At 37.0% G+C, this 22,277-nt stretch overlaps 1 protein-coding gene across 2 annotated transcripts in view; it reads right to left on the bottom strand.

Moving 5' to 3' along the window:
* SATB2 (SATB homeobox 2) overlaps positions 1-22,277 on the bottom strand; it is a 194,384-nt gene that overhangs the window by 89,054 nt on the left and 83,053 nt on the right. For both annotated transcript variants that reach the window (XM_060106190.1, XM_060106189.1), the window contains exon 6: positions 12,810-12,912. In XM_060106190.1, the coding sequence (XP_059962173.1) occupies positions 12,810-12,912 (103 nt within the window). The remainder of the gene's footprint in view (positions 1-12,809; positions 12,913-22,277) is intronic.

The following is a 22,277-nucleotide window of genomic DNA, read 5'->3' as shown; positions in this document are numbered from 1 at the left end:
TAACACTGCAGTATTCCCCAGAACAAATCCTGGAAACCCTGGATAGAAGAATATAAGCCAAATAAAAAAGGATAGTGCATTTCTCTGTGACTCCTTCAGCCTCAAAAAGTACTCTGGAAGTGATTCTATAAGGTAAGACATAGGCTGGCCATTTGGCACTCTTGGTGGGGAAGTTGCCAATCAAATCGACAATTTTGAATGGGCACCCAAACCTTGAGCATAGGGAAAAGATATTCTTGAGCATATCATTGCCTTGGACTTCCAAACCTCCACCCCAAGTTCCCTGCTCCCGTGACACTCAACCCCAACATTGGACCCCAATTTTAAGGATAATGATCCTGTCTGATACCAGAGAAGTCAGGTAACTTGTTCAGGGACAAATAGCAGTCCAAATGTAGACAAATATTTAGGGAAAATTAAAATGATTAGGACTACTGGCTCTAGCCTCATAAGCATAATAAACAAATCACAAGACCAGTGAAAACTAGTGGGTTTTTTTTTCTCTTTTTCTGCATGACTCAAAGTGAAGTTCTCAGGGCCTAAATGCTTCACAAGTACTTTTGTTATACTTCCTTTAGAGAAAAATGTTTTTATTATAAGTGCATTGCAGGTAACATCAAGCCTTCTACCATTTATACAGTAGCTGAGGCCTGAGCTAAACCCTTTACACATCACTGTCATTTAATTCTCACATAACAATTGTATGACATAGATATTATTATGCCCACATTATTGAAAAAGAAGTTGAAGCTCAGAAGAAAACAATGTCGCTAACCTATTAAAGCAAGTAGCAGAAATCAAACCAATGTCTTTAGGACCTTTAAAGTCTTTGTTCCACTGCTTACACTAAACTGCCCAACTTGGGACATGTGGTTGTTATCAATTTTAGGGTTCAAGTCAGGGCTCATCAACTTTCTGACAGACAAGCCCTGCTTTCTGTTTGTATGTGTGTGTGCATGTGCACATGCGGCATGAAGATGCATAGGTGACATGAGTGGGTGAGGGCTCATCCTGAAGCCTCTACTCTGTGCCCTGTAAACCTTCCTGATGTGACAGACTACAGAAACCAGTCGGTTCTAAACAGTGAGGAAATTACTGATTCTTCCCAACTGAATGAGCTAATCACTAAAATAGGATTATTCGCGTTTGCTTGTTTATTGTTTTAATTCATATGATAGATATTTACTAATCAACTACTATGTACCAGAATGATGACAGCCCCTACAAATACAGTACTGAATAATACTAGCATGAAAGAACTCCATCTATAGATTTGCTTCAGACAATTTAACTGAGTATAGATGGGCCTGTAACAACTGCCTATGATATAAAATGTATTTCTATTTGATGATAAAACATAGCTCCTTTTAATCCCTACTTTGTTGTTTATTAGCAGCTCATTCTAGTCATCTGTAATACAATTTCACACTCACTATATTTATTTTCATGAATCCTTCCATTCTTTTATTTTTCTTGCAGCCAAAAGGCTTTGTCCCCAAATGAGTGTCATCAGCATGGAGTCCCACCTGACTGATGAATCACGCAACTGAGAGCTTTTGCAAGTACTCTTTATAAACTCCGTAAATACGAAGTGTTTGTTTGAAATAGGTAACCAACAAAAAATAAAATGGGGTATGCACACTCATGTAACATGGTAATAACCTGAGAATCTCAGGCAATCACAATAAATTCATATATGATTGAACTACTATATGAAATTGGCGACATACAACAATTTTGACCTACGAAAATGGCATTTACATATGATTCAACCTGATATTTATTTAGACTCCTCTCTCTGAACTAGGCTACACATTAACATTAAAAAGTCCTACTGTCCACCCAAAGTCTTTCACTGAGTTAAAACTCTTTTTAGAATGTAAACATAACCCTAATTTTCCTGACAAACCAGAACAGCATCCTGTCTGCCAACACTGAACATGCCCAATCACTGAAAATACTTCTGACTTATTATCTCCTAGTCAATAACTGTAGGTACAAAGTCAATTTGTTATATAAAAACTGATTTTCTGTTAACACAAACATAGACAGACATGATCTCAAGAGCTAAAGCCAATATTCCATATATACCAGATACAAATCCCACACTATTGGAAATTAAAAACAAAGCTATAACCAGAAGAGTTCACTATATATAATTAAAGAAAATAGGAGTCTGAAAGGGCTGAAGGGCAAAAGAAAAAAAAAAAAGTCTTTTAGGACTATGAAACCTAAAGATTTTTTTTCCTCTAAATTTGTTAAAGAGAATCTGTCTCTGGGTTGAGAACTTGCTTGCAAAGTCTCTGCCTAGAGCAAGATATTCAGAGCCAACTTGTTAACTCCTAATAAAACAAGACTTGGAAGGAAAATGCTTCCAGCCCCAAAAGCGAAGTGTACCAGCCAGCATTGTGATAATACCATATGACTGGTTTGCTTAGGTATATTTTCCCCTTATTATCAACTTCCTTTTCCCATCATATTAAGATCCACAAAAACATATATTATCTACCATAAAGCAACTTGAAGCTGAACACCTTTGTTTTTTGACAATAAAAGTTCATAGGACCCATTATGTTCCATAGAAAAAGTAAGCATTGTCCACCTTTACTGTGTCTGAATGCTATCGTCCCTTTTGGTTTCAAACAATGCTTCATAATAGTTTGATAACACTGATCATTTCAAATATTCCTATAGCTTTGTGTATAGGTTAAAGCTACTTATCTAATAATATCTTGATTTTTACTCTTTGTTTTAATTTAAAACTATAATTTCAGAGGTGAATTCACACATGATAGGAAAAAAAATGACATTTCAGAAACTTAACATTGTCATTCAGGAGCATTCTACATGGATTAATTCTTTAATTCAACCTAATAAGGAAAAGTGAATCAAAGAAATAATCAACCCATAATTCGTTATTTTCCATTGGACATTCTCTCTGATTTCACAGGACTTAAATGTTTGGGGCCATTATTTTAAGTAAAATACTCAATAAACTAGCTGGAAACACCTCAAAGGGATGTTTTTCTTAGGTTACATAAATGGTCCCGAATTTTTACTTAACAAAGGTGTTACCGTCTCTTTCAGTGGAATTGATTAACAATTGCTAAATCCTTAGCTCAATAACTAATTAACAGAAAAAAAGAATGATTTTAACCGATAACTAATTTGCTAAGGACATTTGTAATATGAATTAAACAAGCAAAGGTTTTCTTTTTTTTTAATATATATTTTTTTCCAGACCTTCTGAGTTTGTTATGAACATGTATATGTGATTATAACATGTTACAACTTTCATCAGACTTGATGTATTTATGACATCTTACACTTCTGCCCCAACCTCCACACCTGACACAAGTCCCCATAGAATATTCCTTTTTACCCACTGACTTCATACTGCAAGTCCTTATCACTCCTAACATAAGTCTCTTCTAACCTTTGGGAGTTGAGGGCTCCACCAGAAAGTAGGCATAGAGGGAACTTACCTCAACATAATAAAGGCCATATACGGCAAACCCACAGCCAACATTGTTCTCAATGGTGAAAAACTGAAACCATTTCCACTAAGATCAGGAACAAGACAAAGGTTTTCTTTCTTCTCTCAACTGAGATGTCCGATAGCAAATAAGATTTAGTAACAATATAATATGTCCAAAAATAAAACTATTCTAAGTGCATATGTTCAAATAAATTCATCTATATTAAATTCAATTCTATTAATATTTACTAAGCATCTACAATATACAAAGTCCTAAGTTCACAGGGCTTGGAGGATGGCACAAAATGGATGAGTCCCCCAGATGTTCTTTCAAGGGATTTTTGGTCTAGTAGGGAGATTATTCAAGAATCAAAATTACTACGGAACATGGAACTTGGAAAGTGACAGCTTGAAAGGCCAAATGTTAGAACTCATAGCCTGGTTTGTACTCCAGATGATTCTAGACTTATGTCCATCCCCTTGAGAGTTCAGAAGTCCAAGGTCAGATAAGCTCAAGTTCTTGCATAGGGTAAGAATCATATCACCAGTCAGACAAAGAGCAAGTTAAACAACTGTCTACCATAGACAATTGTCACGGTAGTCCTAGCATCTTACATAGCACTTATATTTAAGAGCTTCAAGCACTCTGCAAACATAAGTGCTTTTCAGCTTTTAACTCTGTAAATCATCTGAGGAAACACAAGTAATAATTTTTATTTAGTCGATCAAGAGACCAAGAGAATTCTCTGATTTTAACCTATGGGTTTCCCCAAAATAAGAGGATGTCACCACAATCATACCAGATTTTAAATAAGCTGGTTATTTCCTGGCCTACACACAAAAGCTCTCATTTCACAACTCTGTACATTCTTCATCAAGCACCACCAGATCTTTGTTTTTGAGTTTTTAATTTTGTTTCTCCGCAAGACAAAAGGAAATCTGAAACTATGAGAAATCTAAAGCTCACTATAAGAAAACGCTAAGAACTAAAGAGACCTGGACCACAACCCTTAAATATGTCATCTCAGTTCAACTCCCTGCTTCTCTCTCATTGTTTCCCAAACATAGTTAGTCCAGAACCTGTTTCAGGGCTCGCCACCAAGCCGCCATACCAACCATTCTCTCCTTCACTGCTAGATAATCACAACAGCCCACCCCCACCCCTACCACATGGCATGAGCTGCCTCATTCTCTACCACTCACTCCATCTCCAAAAACTTGTCTCCTTATCCATCTTCCTTCCCTTCCTCCAGGTCTGAAGCAAAGCTGTTTCTCTTTCTTTCAAAGGCAAAGCATCCTCTGTGCCCCATCCCTTCCTAGTTCGTGAACTGTTGCTTACCACCCCTCTTCCCCTTCAGAGCCCTTGGCCTCCTGTGGCTCCATCGTCTTTCTCCTGAGTATTGGGGTGGGGTGGAAGTATGGGTACACTTAACCCTAATACTGCAGTTAGATGCTGTTATATCCTTTCCTCATTCACTCAGTATCTGCTATCCTCATTTCCTCGCCACCTTCCATCTCAGATGCATATAGTTTCTCCTTGTTCTCACACGACAGGGAAATAGCTCCCTTCAATGTCATTATGGTCCCTTTTTTGCCAAAGTTAAGAGCCTCCAATCACCTCTTCTCCTTCTCCTCCTCCTGTCACCCTTGACATTTCTCCACTGGTAACCCATCTTCCCTTGGCTTCTATGAAATCTCACTTTCTTCCTAATCATGTCTTCTTAACCCATGGCCTTTTTACCTCTCAAAGCTTCCAACCCCTCCTGTCCTCGCTCTCCCCTTCAGAGAATCCTCTTTTGGTATCACTTTAACTATTACATCTAAAACATTAGCTCCAGAATCTATTCTCTAGTCCTGTCTTTTGGTCAGGTGGCTCCACACCTTGAACAGCCCAGTGGATGTTTCTACCTAGTTCACCAACTCTCACTGAAGCATCAGCAACTTCCTCTCCGTTTATATCATCCCATTTCTGTCAAAACCATCAAGAGTCACTTAAGCTCAAAACCTTGGACTCTACTTTGACTTCCCTTTCTCTTCCCACACACACATTGCATTGGTCACTTCTCTCTTTCTCATTCCTGCCACCAGAGCCAAAGCTCTACCTCCCTCACCATCTTACTGCAATAGATTCTATTTTGTCTGCATCCTCCAGGGTGTGCACACCACCCCTTCTCCCTCCCATTTGCCTCCCCTCCTGCCATAAACATATTCATATCCATACATGGTTTTAGATGGCTTCCAGAGGATGCGTTTGGTTTTTTTTTTTTAAACCACCATTTTCATTATTGCTTCATTGCTGAAAAAACTTCAATGATTCTCAACTGGGCTTTCAGAGTTCCCTAAGATGTGTTTACTACCTTCCCAACTTTATTTTTCATCACTAGAACACGAACGCTCCCCACAGCCAGGTCCCAAACATTTCTGCTCTTTCACCAATGTTTGGTGCCACCATCAGTCCCACACCCTGCCATGCTGTTATCTTTTCCTTTTCACCAATCAAAAATCGTAGCCATTCTGGGCATGTTGTATTACAGTATCATGATAAATGCACTGCCATTCTAGACGTACTGGACAACCACCCATAATTTCCAAAATATATCATGCTCTTCTGCACCCCCGCATCTATACTCATGAACTTGCATTTGCCTGAAATGTTCTTCCTTCTCCTTGTCCACTCTGCAAAACTCTCTTTGTACTTAAGGTATAACTCATGTGCTACTTCTTCTCGAATTATCCCCTGACACCCAGCAGGTATAATTTATGGACCTTTCTCTCTGTTACCACTATACTAGTTTATACCACTGTTACATATTTGCCAGATATACTTATACGGCCACCCCCCTGCTAGGTTGAGGGTGACACAACTAGAGGTAAGAACCATATCTTAAGTGTTTCTGAATGTCTCTCACTGCTTCTAGCACTGAATATGGGCTGTAGTAGAGAAACTCACTAAACATTTTATTAAAATTAATTATCTAATTGTGACTGTAACTTTCTTGCAAGGAAGGACTAGGTAGTGATCCCCACTTAAAATCCTGCTAGGTATATATAGCAGATGCTCAAATTTCCTTTTGAATGATAGTAAAATATGTTATATTGTTAATTATTTCATAGAGAATGTAGGCTTTTTGAAACCAGGAATTGTGTCTTATAATTCTTTCAAATAGTAAGTATAGATGATGGATGGATGGATGGATGAAGAAAGGAAGGGGTTAGAAAAGCAGATCCTTTTTCCCTTTCCATTCTTTTTTAAATGGCTTATAAATATGAGAAGATAGCAAGTGTGTTTCTTTCCACCTACAAACCACACTGTTGACAAATGATTGTTTTTACTTCTTTAAACATTTATGAATAAACACATTCAGGCTAAAGAAGCAGCTACCAGTACAGCTAGAATAAGCTTCTTAAGATCCAAGCAAGAAATGAGTCCACATCTGAGCTTAGGATCCAAGGCATTCCCCACGTACCATTCTTCCACTTGGTGACACTACCAATAAGCTCCTAATTGGAAGGTTAGGAAGGGTAAGGTGATCAATGAAGGCACATCAGTGATTACCAGTGTAAATGCACAAGGCTCTTTCAATTTTTGGAAAACCAGTAAGATGGAAAGTGCTTGTTTGCAGAAGTGATGCTTCTATTTCAATTAATCTAATATATATATAAAATTCAAGGGTTTGATGTTGTCATTACTTTACACAAGGAGCAATATAGGCAGAGGGCAGACAAACTTCCTTGCCAAGCACCTTAATTTAGATCCAGAACTGAAAGTAAATTTCTTTCATGACCCAGAAGAATTAGGTAGACAAAAGTTAAGTTACTGGTAGGAGGGAGACGCAAGAGGGAGGAGATATGGGGATAATACGTATATGTATAGCTGATTCACTTTGTTATAAAGCAGAAACTAACACACCATTGTAAAGCAATTATAGTCCAATAAAGATGTTAAAAAACAAAAAAAGTTAAGTTACTTTTACCTCATCAGAGCTAAATAACAGCAGAGGCAGAAGTACCAGCAGTTGATTAAAGGCATTGTCCTGACCACCATGGCTAAGCAAGGGCTGCCTTATGGAACCAGGTCAGGGGACACTGATTTCTCTATTCAACTTCGAGGCACCACTTTGTAAATGACACAATCATTTTTGGGTATAAGAGGTGCTTTAAATGTGGTAACATTATATCATTTCAGCTATAATGATCATAATTACTTATTTCTTTTAATCACAACCCACTTAACCACTTTAGTACAGAGAACTAGTTCAAGGAGTTTAATTTTCATTCAACATCTAATCTTTGTGTTTACTGAAACCCTTCACAGGCTTTGTTTACTGTCTGCTTGCTGGCCTGGACGTTTGATCTTGCAAGACTAGATCAGACAGGGTCAGATAAAATACTGATTACTAGGATCAACCAGGCTTGAGGAAGTAACACTGGTTTTTAAAATCCTCATTTCTCCCAGCTTTTTAATATTTTGCAAAATAAGCTCAAATAAACAAACAAAATTAAGACAACTAGCAATCAGGGGCTTCGTGAGCAATGACTGAGAAAAGGAAAGTGATGGGGATAATTTTGCTTTCTGGCCACAGTATAGGGTTTAATTAGGTCCATTCATTCTAGTGGTATTATTTTATGACACAAATAATTTTGAGATATCCACTAGAATTGTGTGAACTTTCAATGACCCCTTAATTCTTGTGACATATTAAATACTTGAAACTGACCTGACCAAAGACGGCAGTTCATTTTGCTTTTGGTGCCAGATGAAAAACACTTTAAATATAAAATTATTTTCTTTTAAATTATTAATGTTTAGTTAGGAAACATTTAAAACATATGAGTGCTTCTTTGTTAAGGTACTTTCTTATTCTTATAAGATCCCTTGCAGAATTAGATTGCCATAATAGTATAATTAATAATAGTACTGCACATAATTGCCACTTAGTTTCATAAAACTGATGGGGCAAGTGTATGTCTAAATAGACTTAATCCAAAAGAAGAGGTTAAAAATATTGTTTTAATAAAATGCATAGAACCTATGAAAGCAAAATTGATAGGTAAATCCCACATAACCCTCAGAATTCTTGAAAATAATTAATAGCATGAATGTTTCTAGGTCCCAGTGGATTATCCTTGGGTCCAACACTAAGACTCCTACACATTAAACAACCGTTAATATTGGTCTTTTTGTTTTGTTTTGTTTTTCCACGAAATGTATGTATTTTTCTGAATCCTGGGAGCTTATGAGTGCTATACTGTAAAATCTAGGCCAGAAGCAATTACAGCATGAGATGAACAGCAATTAAAAAAATGCCATCTGAACCAACCAACTACCACATTCAACCACTTCATTTTCTTCAGTATCAAAAACTCCTGGGAAGCAGGTTCATGATTCTGAACTTTAAAACCAGAGTACACAAACTGTCTCCCCATCTATCCTGAATTAACACTAATGTTAACTCAAATATGTCTGTGTCAACTATGATTGCCTTTGAAATTAAAGGAAAAAGGTAAACAGAATGTGCTTTGCTGTGATCACTGGGGAAAATAACGTTAACATGCTAAGCCAAACCAACTTAGGGCTTTTTAAGGAATAAGTGTAAATAGTTTAGCTATAATAACAACAAATTCAAAAAATGCACATTAAAATGTTTACTTCAAAATTTAGACAATTCCATTTGTATATAGTCTTTACATCTGTTTTTAATGATATCAAATTATTGATTATTCATTTTTCTCATATTTATTTAAGCATTAACTATAGAATTTGCAATCTGAGCTTTTTTTCCTAAAACCTTTCAGTAGACTTTTATTTTTGCCAGGTTTTAGTCATGTTTACTTTGATCTTTCAGAGTATATAATTATTTTACTGTTTATTTCTATGAGAAGAGAAAAAAATTTTGACCTAGGAGATCTATATGTGGCAATTTGTAACAGAATCACATAGCTTATGTTTGGGAAATCATGGTTTTGATTAAGAAGCAACCATTTAGTTCCCACTGTTTTATTAAAACAGACATTAGCAGATAATAGGAAACATATTTAACAATGTAGCCTGCATTTAGTTTGAGACATCAGTAAGCTAGCTTGAGATTTTCTTCTATACTGAATATCAGCAATGATACATGTAAACTGGTAACTATGGAATGGAAACAAGGTGGGGGAGGGGAGACAAGGAAAGACAGAGAACTCGGACTTCTGCGCTCTCAGGAAGAGCCTAAGGTAGAATTCTGGTTTTGCTACTTTATTTCCGGATTTGAAATTCATTACTTTTTTTTTTTTTTTTGAAAATGGATGGACACAAATAGAAATTTTACAAAGAAAATCATTGCTTTCTCATGAGAAATGGATTCTACTAGATAGGAACTCCCACAGTGACATCTATTCACAGCATAAAGCTTGTAAGGACTGAAATGTTCCTGTATAGGTCCAACACTTCCTTTTCTCTGAAGGTGGAAAGTTAATAAAATGCACTTCTCTGGGGTGTTTATTTTCTCGACACCATTATACCTGTCATGAATTCTTTGTTTTTCCTCCCACTCCCTTGGTTGATGAATCAACACCACTTGAACTGTTTTATGGCAGCTTGTGTTTACTTCACACATACCTTAACCTTCCCTTTTCTCCTCCTAGTGACACACACACATGCACACACACACTTTTTAACAGCAATGACTAGCTCCATCTCTTTGAATAGCATGTGTACACAGCATCTGGCCACCTCTTCAGGTGTGGATCCTTGACCTCCTGATTGAAATCAAGGTCTCAGTCTGCTTTTATGGCACTTAAAGATTTAACTGTGCATTTACTATCTTGAAGAAAAAAAATAGAGCTTGAAGAATTGACTTGCTAAGAAAGAAAGGAGAAAAGTAGAAGACATAAGTGTTAATGTATGTGTGAACAGATATATACACACACAAACCACACACACACACACACACACACACACACACAGATTCTGTAGTGGCGATTCTGAAAACACTAGAGTGAAGAGTTTCCAGTCTTTTTGAATCTGGAATTATACTCCAGACTATTAAAAGAGAACGCTCTCTTCCTTTCTCTTATAATAGCAAGTAAATTGGATCTAACAAATGACCTTGAAGCTGTGTGATTCTTTTGATTTTTAGCCAAAGAGGATATTGTTCAAGCACTTTAACAATCTGATTTTAAAGGAAAAACTTGGAGACAACACTTACAGAAAAGAAATGCTTCTGAACCACACAATCATGTCTTATAATGAGAAGGAGTTATTCATCTTATCCTCTACAAGAGTTAATATTAATAACATTGTAAAGCAAGTACCCAAGCCAGAAACTAGAGGGTCCTAAGAATTTTAGAATATATTGAAAAGGAATGGATCTTAATTCAATTTTTAGTGAACTTAATTTCTCCTGGGTAGTTCAACAACTTGACTTAGCTTATAAATTGTATATTTAGCATAAAATGCTCTCATTCCTTTGTAATCAGAAATGTGTCACCAATGCAAATAAAGCTCATTTTCTCAAAAGGTAACCTTGTAAACAAACTCCCAAATACTCAACAGCCAAAAGGCATTACTTCCACACTGTCTCCCTAGAGGAAAACTACAGGTAGTAAAAACAAATAAATTAATCCTTTACTTTTACCTGCCCACCATAAATTGTCATTTAACCCTCTCAACAGGGGCAGTGAACCATCAGCAAGTCTCTGAAAACCTATAATAAAGCATGATGAATGATGTCATAATCATGTAAAATATGAACTAGAAGGACCCTCAAACATCAACCTGTTCTGTTATCAAAATATCCCCCAGTCCCCTCAGGGGTTGGTAGCATTTGAATTGAATAGCATTTGAAGTGGGGTGAGAACAACAGAATTTTTCCAGCATTGACAAATTTGCAAAGGCAAAATATCACATATATTTAAAGGGCTGGATGGCCTAAATAGCAGGCCATTTATTATATGAGAATGGTATATTCAGGAACAGATATAATTCTATATATAATATATTGCTGCTAGTAGAATTACTACTATTAATTATTGTTACAATATTATATAGCTATTGTTTATTAAGAGATTACTTTGTGCCAGTATTAACGTATTTAGTCCTCACAGCTAGCCAGTGACTTACTTTTATTACTTCTAATTTTCAGATAAGGAGATTGAGTCTTGGTGGAGTTAAATAATTTGTTCAAGCTCACACAGCTAGTAAACAGAAGACAAAGATTTGAATACAAGTCCTCCTGACTGCAGAGTCCCTTTGCTTTAACCACTGTTCTGGAACTGTCTCCAAATAAACACAACATCAAAACTCCATTTCTGACCAAAAATTTCCTGATACCACACAGTCATTTCAATTTGCTAATTGGTACTTAAACTATAAGTGCTGATTTAACCTAGAATGACTGCTTTTTTCATTAATAAATTAATGAAAATGATTTATTGATTGAGCTTTTTAAATAGACATGCCTCCCTGAAGTATACAACTTCAAAATATTTTTAAAGATCTCAGCCTTCACAAGCATCTCTTGTGAAAACTACACACTTCATATATTATGCTAAGAATTTTATTTTAGTTCTAACACCATCTTAGTTCTAAGGAAGCCAATCTGGATCTCTTGATGAAAATATTAAGAATCTTATCTTGCACCCCAATGTTCATAGCAGCACTATTTACAACAGTCAAGACATGGAAGCAACTTAAGTGTCCATCAACGGATGAATAGATAAACATGTGATATGCACATACAACAGAATATTACTCAGCCACAGAAAAACAATGAAATATTGCCATTTGCAGCAACATGGATGGACCTAGAGATCATCATACTGACTGAAGTCACACAGAGAAAGACAAATATTATATGATATCACTTATATGTGGAATCTCGAAAAAATAATGCAAATGAACGTATTTACAAAACAGAAACAGAATCACAGACATAGAAAACAAACCTGTGGTTGCCAAAGGAGAAGGGGGCAGATAAATTAGGAGTATGGACCTAACAGATAAACACCACTATATATAAAACAGATAAATAACAAGGCTTGCCTGTATAGCACAGGGAACTATATTCAATATCTTATAATAACCTAAAATGGAAAAGAATCTGAATAAAATACACATATATATATACATATATATATACATGTATAACTGAATCACTTTGCTATATACCTGAAACTAACACAATATTGTAAACCAACTATACTTCAATTTAAAAAAAGAATCCTACCTTTATAAAAAAGTATATAAAATTTTATTAAAAATTGTATCTAAATTAGCATAAATTCCCAAGAATCAACAACTCCTTGACCTAAGAAACTGAAAACAGGCTTCAAAAATAAGTCAGTTTACCTTTAATCTTCTTGTACTTCTTATACCATCTCCCAAACTCCTGGCACTTGGTTGCTGACACGTTGGCATAATATGTGCTATTTACAATGGATGAAATCATACTCTGTAAAGAAAAAAAAAACAGTTATTTTTCCATAAATATGAGCATTCCTTTTCAGGGACAAGAAAGGGCACATTATAGTCCATACCAATCTCCTTTGTCTTTTAAATTTGAAGCAGTCACCCTCTTGCAAACTAAACTATTAAATATGATTAACGAAACTTACTATCCCTTTAACTTGTAGGATGACAGTGCATTCTCCATAAAACCAACCCTGGAGCAAGGTCAAAGATGGAGGGGGCAGGACACGCAGATTGAATGCAAAGGGAAGGAACACTTGTGATTTAGGAACCCGAGCAAAAGGTGAGATCAGATGCTCCTGCATCTGTAATCCAAATAATGCCTCTCAGATGTTTCTGTTCCGCTTCCAACTGCAACAAGCTTACACAGCCAAGAATCTGAGAACATCCGTGCTACACACTACAGAACAACATTTAGGGAAATAAGTTAAATTAATATAATTTATAGAAACGTGTGATTAGCACTTGTGTGAAAATTCACCAAATGAAAAAATTAACAGTGCTATTTTAGAGCAGGGGAAACTAAACATAACACTTGTTCTGTGTTTCAAGCAAAAATGCATCAAAGCTAAAACTTTGAGTGTTTAAGTACCTGATTCCTTCTTGCTCTTCATATTCCTCTCTCTCCTCAGCTCAACCCTTTAGCTGATTTGTTTGAAATTGCAGTTAACAGGAAAGAGAAAGGGAGCATAACCTAACTTACCACTGAAAAATTAAAAATTATAACTGCACACCTTGAATTCAATTTCATACAGATATATGTTTTCAGTCAATATGGCATGTTTGGACCAACATTCGTGGCAGATGTTAACTTATACCTGAATGACTGTGATAGTACATGTATATGTTTTATACATAGATTTTATTTCTGCAAATTCTGTCTAAAAACAAATGGACCCAAACGAGTCAAGAGATCCAAATGACCTACATAAGGCTTTATATCCTGCCTTGAAATCTCATCTTTCTTAAAAAAGTTTTCCCCAGATATGGAACAGTTGGGGGAAATCTTGGAACTTCTAATGTCATTTCGACAAAGTAGTCAAGATAAAAAGGATAACAATAAATCAAGGCATTGACAAGTTATTTAGGTTCAAATGCCAGTAGACAGTACTGCATAGACTCCCATTTAAGACAGTTTCCTCTATAAGCCCACAGACTCCCTCTTTTTAACCACTATGCAGTACTGATGGGGGAGGGACGTCCTAATTCAATTCACAGAAACCTCTGGTTCTTTCTATATAGCAGATGGCTGGCTATCCTCCCTGCAGTTGCTGATCTCCAAGTGACAATTCTGTTCTCTAAGTGGAGATAGTAAAGAGAACTCTTTTAATCTGAGGATCTGAACACAGCCCTGGAACACAAAGAGCCACTATCACCTGAGTGTATCACAGAACTTGGAGCCTTGCCTGCTGCCTTAGAGGATCAATGGAATCCTAATCTTCCTGAGGCAGGGTTCTGCTTTGTATGTTATTAACAAAGGAGTAAAGAAGTCTCTTGGCTAGCTGGGCTAGTTCCTTCCCTCTCTGGGCTGAGCTTTCTCTCTGTCCCAGTTTGTGAGATCCTTGAGGACAGTGACTATGTCTGTTTCTTTTTTTTTCCTCTCCCTTGTGTCTAACACAGTTCTGATGTGGGATATCTGAGTCACTGAAATATAACAGATGAAAAGGGACAAAGATGAAATTTAAAAATGCCAAACTGAAATGTCAAAATAATGAAAAATTTAACATGAAAGCAGCCTAATAACAGATGCACCAGCTACTCTGGTTTATGTGAATAACTGCAAATGTACTTGTCATCTTTCTACATTGTTTGTATGAATGTTATCCTCTGGAAAGGCATAAGATATATAGCCATGGCAGAAGCCAGAGCTAAACCTTCTATCACAAAGTGATCTAGAAAGCAGATTAAAATGGAACGTGTTTTAAGTACTGCCTGGAGTTGCCCCTCAACTCTTCCTGGCACATAAGACCAGGACACAAATCCATATTACTCTGGTCTCAGATAATCCACATTTCCCCACTCCCTGGACTTCCTACTTGGTCTTTGCCCCAGATGCATCTTCATTAACACTCTTGTGTTAGAGGCCAGTGTCAATCTATGTGGCAAGAAAATGAATATCTGGGCTTCTGCTGGTTTCATCAACAGATGGTCTTACACTAGAGTCAGTTCACACTCATTTAAAAAGGAGTTGGCAACCACTCTTATTCAACATAGTTTTGGAAGTTTTAGCCACAGCAATCAGAGAAGAAAAAGAAATAAAAGGAATCCAAATCAGAAAAGAAGAAGTAAAGCTGTCACTGTTTGCAGATGACATGATGCTATACATAGAGAATCCTAAAGATGCTACCAGAAAACTACTAGAGCTAATCAATGAATTTGGTAAAGTCGCAGGACACAAAATTAATGCACAGATATCTCTGGCATTCTTATACACTAGAGATGAAAAATCTGAAAGTGAAATTAAGAAAACACTCCCATTTACCACTGCAACAAAAAGAATTAAATATCTCAGAATAAACCTATATAAGGAGACAAAAGACCTGTATGCAGAAAATTATAAGACACCGATGAAAGAAATTAAAGATGATACAAATAGATGGAGATACACCATGGTCTTGGATTGGAAGAATCAACATTGTGAAAATGACTCCAAAGCAATCTACAGATTCAATGCAATCCCTATCAAACTACCACTGGCATTTTCACAGAACTAGAACAAAAAATTTCACAATTTCTATGGAAACACAAAAGACCCCGAATAGCCAAAGCAATCTTGAGAATGAAAATTGGAGCTGGAGGAATCAGGCTCCCTGACTTCAGACTATACTACAAAGCTACAGTAATCAAGACAGTATGGTACTGGCACAAAAACAGAAATATAGCTCAATGCAACAGGATAGAAAGCCCAGAGATAAACCCACGCACATATGGTCACCTTATCTTTGATAAAGGAGGCAAGAATATACAGTGGAGAAAAGACACCCTCTTCAATAAGTGGTGCTGGGAAAACTGGACAGGGAGATGTAAAAGAATGAAGTGAGAACACTCCCTAACACCATACACAAAAAGAAACTCAAAATGGACTAAAGACCTAAATGTAAGGCCAGACACTATCAAACTCTTAGAGGAAAACATAGGCAGAACACTCTATGACATAAATCACGGCAAGATCCTTTTTGACCCACCTCCTAGAGAAATGGAAATAAAAACAAAAATAAACAAATGGGACCTAATGAAACTTCAAAGCTTTTGCACAGTGAAGGAAACCATAAACAAGACCAAAAGACAACCCTCAGAATGGGAGAAAATATTTGCCAATGAAGCAACTGACAAAGGATTAATCTCCAAAATTTACAAGCAGCTCATGCAGCTCAATAACAAAAAAACAAACAACCCAATCCAAAAATGGGCAGAAGACCTAAATAGACATTTCTCCACAGAAGTTATACAGATTGCCAACAAACACATTAAATAATGTTCAACATCATCAATCATTAGAGAAATGCAAATCAAAACTACAATGAGATATCATCTCACACCAGTCAGAATGGCCATCATAAAAAATCTAGAAACAATAAATGCTGGAGAGGGTGTGGAGAAAAGGGAACCCTCTTGCACTGTTGGTGGGAATGTAAATTGATACAGCCACTATGGAGAACAGTATGGAGGTTCCTTAAAAAACTACAAATAGAACTACCATATGACCCAGCAATCCCACTACTGGGCATATACCCTGAGAAAACCATAATTCAAAAAGAGTCATGTACCATAACGTTCATTGCAGCTCTATTTACAATAACCAGGACATGGAAGCAACCTAAGTGTTCACCAACAGATGAATGGATAAAGAAGATGTGGCACATATATACAATGGAATATTACTCAGCCATAAAAAGAAATGAAATTGAGTTATTCGTAGTGATGTGGATGGACCTAAAGTCTGTCATACAGAGTGAAGTAGGTCAGAAAGAGAAAAACAAATACCGTATGCTAACACATATATATGGAATCTAAGAAGAAAAAAAAAAGGTCATGAAGAACCTAGGGGTAAGACGGGAATAAAGACACAGACCTACTAGAGCATGGACTTGAGGATATGGGAGGGGGAAGGGTAAGCTGTGACAAAGTGAGACAGTGGCATGGACATATATACACTACCAAATGTAAAATAGATAGCTAGTGGGAAGTAGCCGCATAGCACAGGGAGATCAGGTAGGTGGTTTGTGACCACCTAGAGGGGTTGGATAGGGAGGGTGGCAGGGAGGGAGACTCAAGAGGGAAGAGATATGGGGACATATGTATATGTATAACTGATTCACTTTGTTATAAAGCAGAAACTAACACACCATTGTAAAGCAATTATACTCCAATAAAGATGTTAAAAAAATAAAAATAAAAAAATAATAAGTAAGAGTTGGCAGATGTGGTATATATACACAGAGGAACACTACTCAGCCATAAAATAAGAATGAAATCCTGACATTTGCAACACATGCATGGACCTTGAAGGCATTATGCTAAGTGAAATAAATCAGAGAAACACAAATGCTGTATGATTTCACTCATGTGGTATCTTAAAAAAAAATAAAATAAAAACAAACTAATAGATACAGAGACCAGATTGGTGGTTACCAGAGGGGAGGTGGGTTTCGGGGTGGGTGAAATTGGTGAAGGGGCTCAGCTGTATGGTGTTGGAGGGTAACTATACTTGTGGTGGTGATCACTTTGTAGTATACACAGATGTCAAACAGTAAATGCTGTACATCTGAAATGTACATAATAAAATAATAATAATAATTAAAAAGTAATAGGAAAAAAAGGAGTTGGCTACCCAGAGACTCAGTCAGGTTTTTTCTCTTCCCCATATTATTATAAGTGAGTTTCTAACTCTGCTGACCACAGAACAAAAAATAAATAGGTTTAAGCTATGAACTGAGCAAAGGAACTGGGTAGCAAATAAAGACAGTATCCTATAACATGAGAAACTTCAGTCACCAGAAATGTCTCTTCAAATTTGTGGCACCTATTATTCATATTAACTCCCTGCAGGTCTTTACAGTTAGTTGACCCTTAAAGTAGCTCTACTGATACAAATTTTTATAATTCAACCTGAGAGAGCTTTAAAAACAGAAGAGGTACATCTTGGGGATATTTAAGATGAAAGGTCATGTTACGTCTTACCATTACAGTTTCAATTATGAACATTTTCTAACCCTAAATTAGACTGCTATATTCTCGAAGCCTGAGTCTGAACCACTAGGCCTCGCTAGAATACTCTGGACGCACACTACAAGGTCATCTTAATGTTATGTCAATTTACTTTTAAAACATCAAAACTTAATTCATTATAAACAAAATTGAAAGGGGCTAACACAGACCCAGCACATGCTGACTTTTACTCTACAAGGAATAGTGTTCTCCAGAGGTCTTGGGGCACAGAGAATCTGTATTTACCATATTGCATCCATTCTACAGCCACATTTTAAAAATACAGTCATCCCTCCGTATCCATGGGTTCCTCATCCAGGGATTCAAACAACTGTGGATTGAAAATATTTGGGGAAAAAAAATTCCAGAAAGTTCCAAAAAGCAAAACTTGAATTTTCTACACACACCTCAGCAACTATTAACATAGCATTTAATCTAGAGATGACTTAAAGTATATGGGAGGATGTGCATAGGTTATATGCAAGTACTATGTCATTTTATACAAGGGACTTGAGAATCTGAGGATTTTGGTATCTGCATGGAGGTCCTGAAACCAATCCCCTGGGATACCAAGGGATGACTGTACTTTAATATCACTGAAATTGGGATGCATCTTACAATCAGTAGCATCTTAGACCTGATGAGATACAGTTGCTGCAAAATGGGATGAGTAATAATTAAAATCTCTCCCACCTACCACCCTGCCAAAAAATATCTAATTTCCATTCACTGCTTTTTAAAATATGTATATAACTTTGTAGTCTACATTGCTCTTTTATGTTTTCCAATCATTCAAGAGCAACCAGACAGTTGGACTTTTAGAATACCTCCATCTTTTTGATAAATGAACATGATATGAGTCACTTTTTCAATCCAGAATACAGCCACCTCCTCAGTATCCATGTTAATATAAAGCAATACTGATACAAATAACCCAGAAGATATGTGTGCTGTTATTTTTAACACTTAAACAAAGGGACTATGTTTTATTAAATATTAATATTTACATTATAATTAAATAGGCTAATATTAACTGACTAATAATATTAAAATGACTTTGCATTTAGGAAGCACGTTTCACTTCTCATGGTGGTGGGATGTGAGAAAGAAAGGAGGAGGACGTGTGCGATGGGCAATCGAGGCAGCCCCTCTCATACTCAGTCACAGCCATAAACAGCACACAGACAGTGATTGTAGACAAAGCTATTTTATGAAAAATATTACATATTAAAATAAATAGGAGGGTTTATTAACATATCTTCCTAACTACAGAAAAAATTTTGAAAGTTTCAGGCTTCTTTGTAATCAATCATGAAATTTTAAATATGAAGAATGTAGATGGGGGATAAAAATCTAAGTTTCCTCATTTGCAGTCACTCTGGCACATCTGCCACTTATACTTAAAAGTTATTTTTTAATAACATAAGGTTTTGAGGAATCAAAATATATCAGAATTAGTTACTGCAAAGCTTATTAGCTCATTTGAATTTGCTCTAAGCCAACTGCAAGAGACTATTATAGTATTGTTATTAATACTTATTACAGCTAAGTAGAAATTATAGCTAAGAAAAATAAATTTTCTTTTAGCTTCCTGAGACAAATTTTAAACTCACTTGTTTGTTTTTGACTAGCCCAGAGAAGAGATGTCACCTGTGATTATAAGTATGGTTGCATTTTTCAAACCAAGGGCTCAGAAACTCAGAATGAAGAAGCATCTTGCCCAAAGTCAAATAGCATCAGGAAGCACCACAAAGAGACGCTACCACCAGGCCACACTGTTTCATGGGAAATGTTCATCACCATCTCCATCAGCTAGCACAAGCTCCAAATGGATTCTGCAACCAATGCTTTAGACAAAGCAAGAAACAAGGTGACAAAAAATAAAACAAAAAGTTTCAGCCCCTTATATGAGTTAAGAAGTGTAGAATCAGAGAAAGCTAAGGAACCTAAAGGCAATTTAAAACTTAATAGAAAAAGCAAAACAATAAACACAGGTTAAGATGATTTGTACAATATACTTGGAAGGACAGAGATCTGAGCATCCCCTTTTCCTCCCCCCAAAAAAGAAAGATAAAATAATTGGGTATCTCTCACCACTTTCCCTTTGGCTTAGTGAGATTTGTTTGAACAGCAAAATTATACTAAGAGTAGCTAAACTGCAGATGCATAATACACTCACTGTAAAAAAGAACATTTGAAAACCAAAGTGAATGGTTACATGTTCCATAGGTGAGAATGCCCCGTCTGAGCAAGAAGTAGGGGGAGAAGCCGGCATCTCACGGCCTCCCTTCCCACCTGAACACAGAGGGCAGAGCATGCTGCAGGCAATGAATGATATATGCATTCTTTGCTTGTTTTCAGCCTTGTCATTCTGCTTGGTAATATGTTAAATAACATATTAAACATGAGATCATAATGATACTCCAATTAAGGTTATAGGAAAGGGAAAAAAATAACTTGGAGGAATTACTTTCTCATGAAAAATTAATGCTACTTGGCCACTTTCTACTGTCCCTTTCCATCCCCATTTCTGAGTTATACTATCAGAATGGAAAGCTTTTGCCATTCTAGTGGAAAGAAACACTTCCTCTGGGCTGATTCGAGAGCTCCTCTCCTAGGGGACTGCCGAATGGTTTGCTTGTCTGACAGGGGCACCCTCGTCTGTGAAAGGGGAATACTGATACCTGCCTCAGAGGCTGTAAGGATTCAGAGTTGATCCGCATAGAAGGCCTAGCACAGAAGAGGTGGAGCCAGCGGACGCTGGCTCTCTCCTCTCCATGCAATCATTTCAGATGGTCATCTCAATCACCCGCTGGGAATTATTTAGAAGTTGTCACCTGTGAGCCCTCTTCAACAAGAGTTCATGAGGTTGGGCCACGATCTAAAACAACCTTGCATGAAAATAACTGAAATGGACAGCTGGCACCTCGTTCACACGGGACAGGATGCATCCCCACTACGCCCGTGAATTTAAGATTAAATGAAATGAACATGTGGCAACTGGTTAAGACAGTACTGGTCCAGGCAGTTGATCAGTCACTTGTCCGTAGATGAGCACATGATCAATTTGTTCTTTTCTATTGACCCAATTGGCTGCTTGATTCCACTGCCTCATTATTTTGGCATATTGTACCTTTAAGTTGTTCCTTTAATGATCCCCAAATGGGCAAGACTTGCCTAGGGTGACAGAAATCATTATCTTACAATCTGTGTCTTTAAAAGACTATATAAACGCTACAGCACCATCATACTGGAAATCTAGTAACCTTTTCACAGTTCAAAAACTCCCATCAGGGCTTCCCTGGTGGCGCAGTGGTTGAGAGTCCGCCTGCCGATGCAGGGGACACGGGCTCGTGCCCCGGTCTGGGAAGATCCCACGTGCCACGGAGCGGCTGGGCCCGTGCGCGTCCGGAGCCTGTGCTCTGCAACGGGAGAGGCCACAACAGTGAGAGGCCCGCGTACCCCAAAAAAAAAAAAAAAAACCTCCCATCAGTCATCTTGCTCCTCAAATATTTGGCAATAAAACCTCAACCAGGGGCATGGGACAGAGCTGTTTTAAAAACGCATCTGTATGCTAAGTGAAATGAGCCAGCACAAAAGGACAAATATTCTATGATTCTACATTTATGAGACATCTAGAATAAGCAAATTCATAGAGACGCAAAACAGAATAGAGGTTACCAGGGGCTGTTGGGGGAGAGAAGAATGGGTAATTATTCCTTAATGGTTACAGACCTTTTGTCTGGGGCGATGAAAAATTTTGGAAATAGATGGTGGGGGGGTGATGGTCGTACAACATGTAAATGTACTTAATACCACTGAATTGTAAACTTAAAAACTGTAAACTTAAAACTTGTTAAAATGATAAATTTCATGTTATGTATTTTTACCACAAAAAAACATTTTTTAAAGCATGTCTAGTGTCGCAGAGATAAAGTTAGGAGGGGAGGCAGGGGGACACTGGAAGGTGCGCCTACATTTGCAAATTGTCATTCCACTGGATCATCCTAATAACCTATGAGGTGATCAAGGCAGGCACTGTTAGCTCTTCTTAGTTTAATGGATTGAAACCCTGAGGACCTGGGGTTTTGTCTTTTAACTCTCCCTTCAGTAAAAAAAAAATTAGTGAGCCACAGAAAG

Source organism: Mesoplodon densirostris, chromosome 8 (assembly GCF_025265405.1).
Source record: "Mesoplodon densirostris isolate mMesDen1 chromosome 8, mMesDen1 primary haplotype, whole genome shotgun sequence".
NCBI classification, from domain to species: domain Eukaryota; kingdom Metazoa; phylum Chordata; class Mammalia; order Artiodactyla; family Ziphiidae; genus Mesoplodon; species Mesoplodon densirostris.
This window is presented reverse-complemented; position numbering and strand designations above follow the sequence as displayed.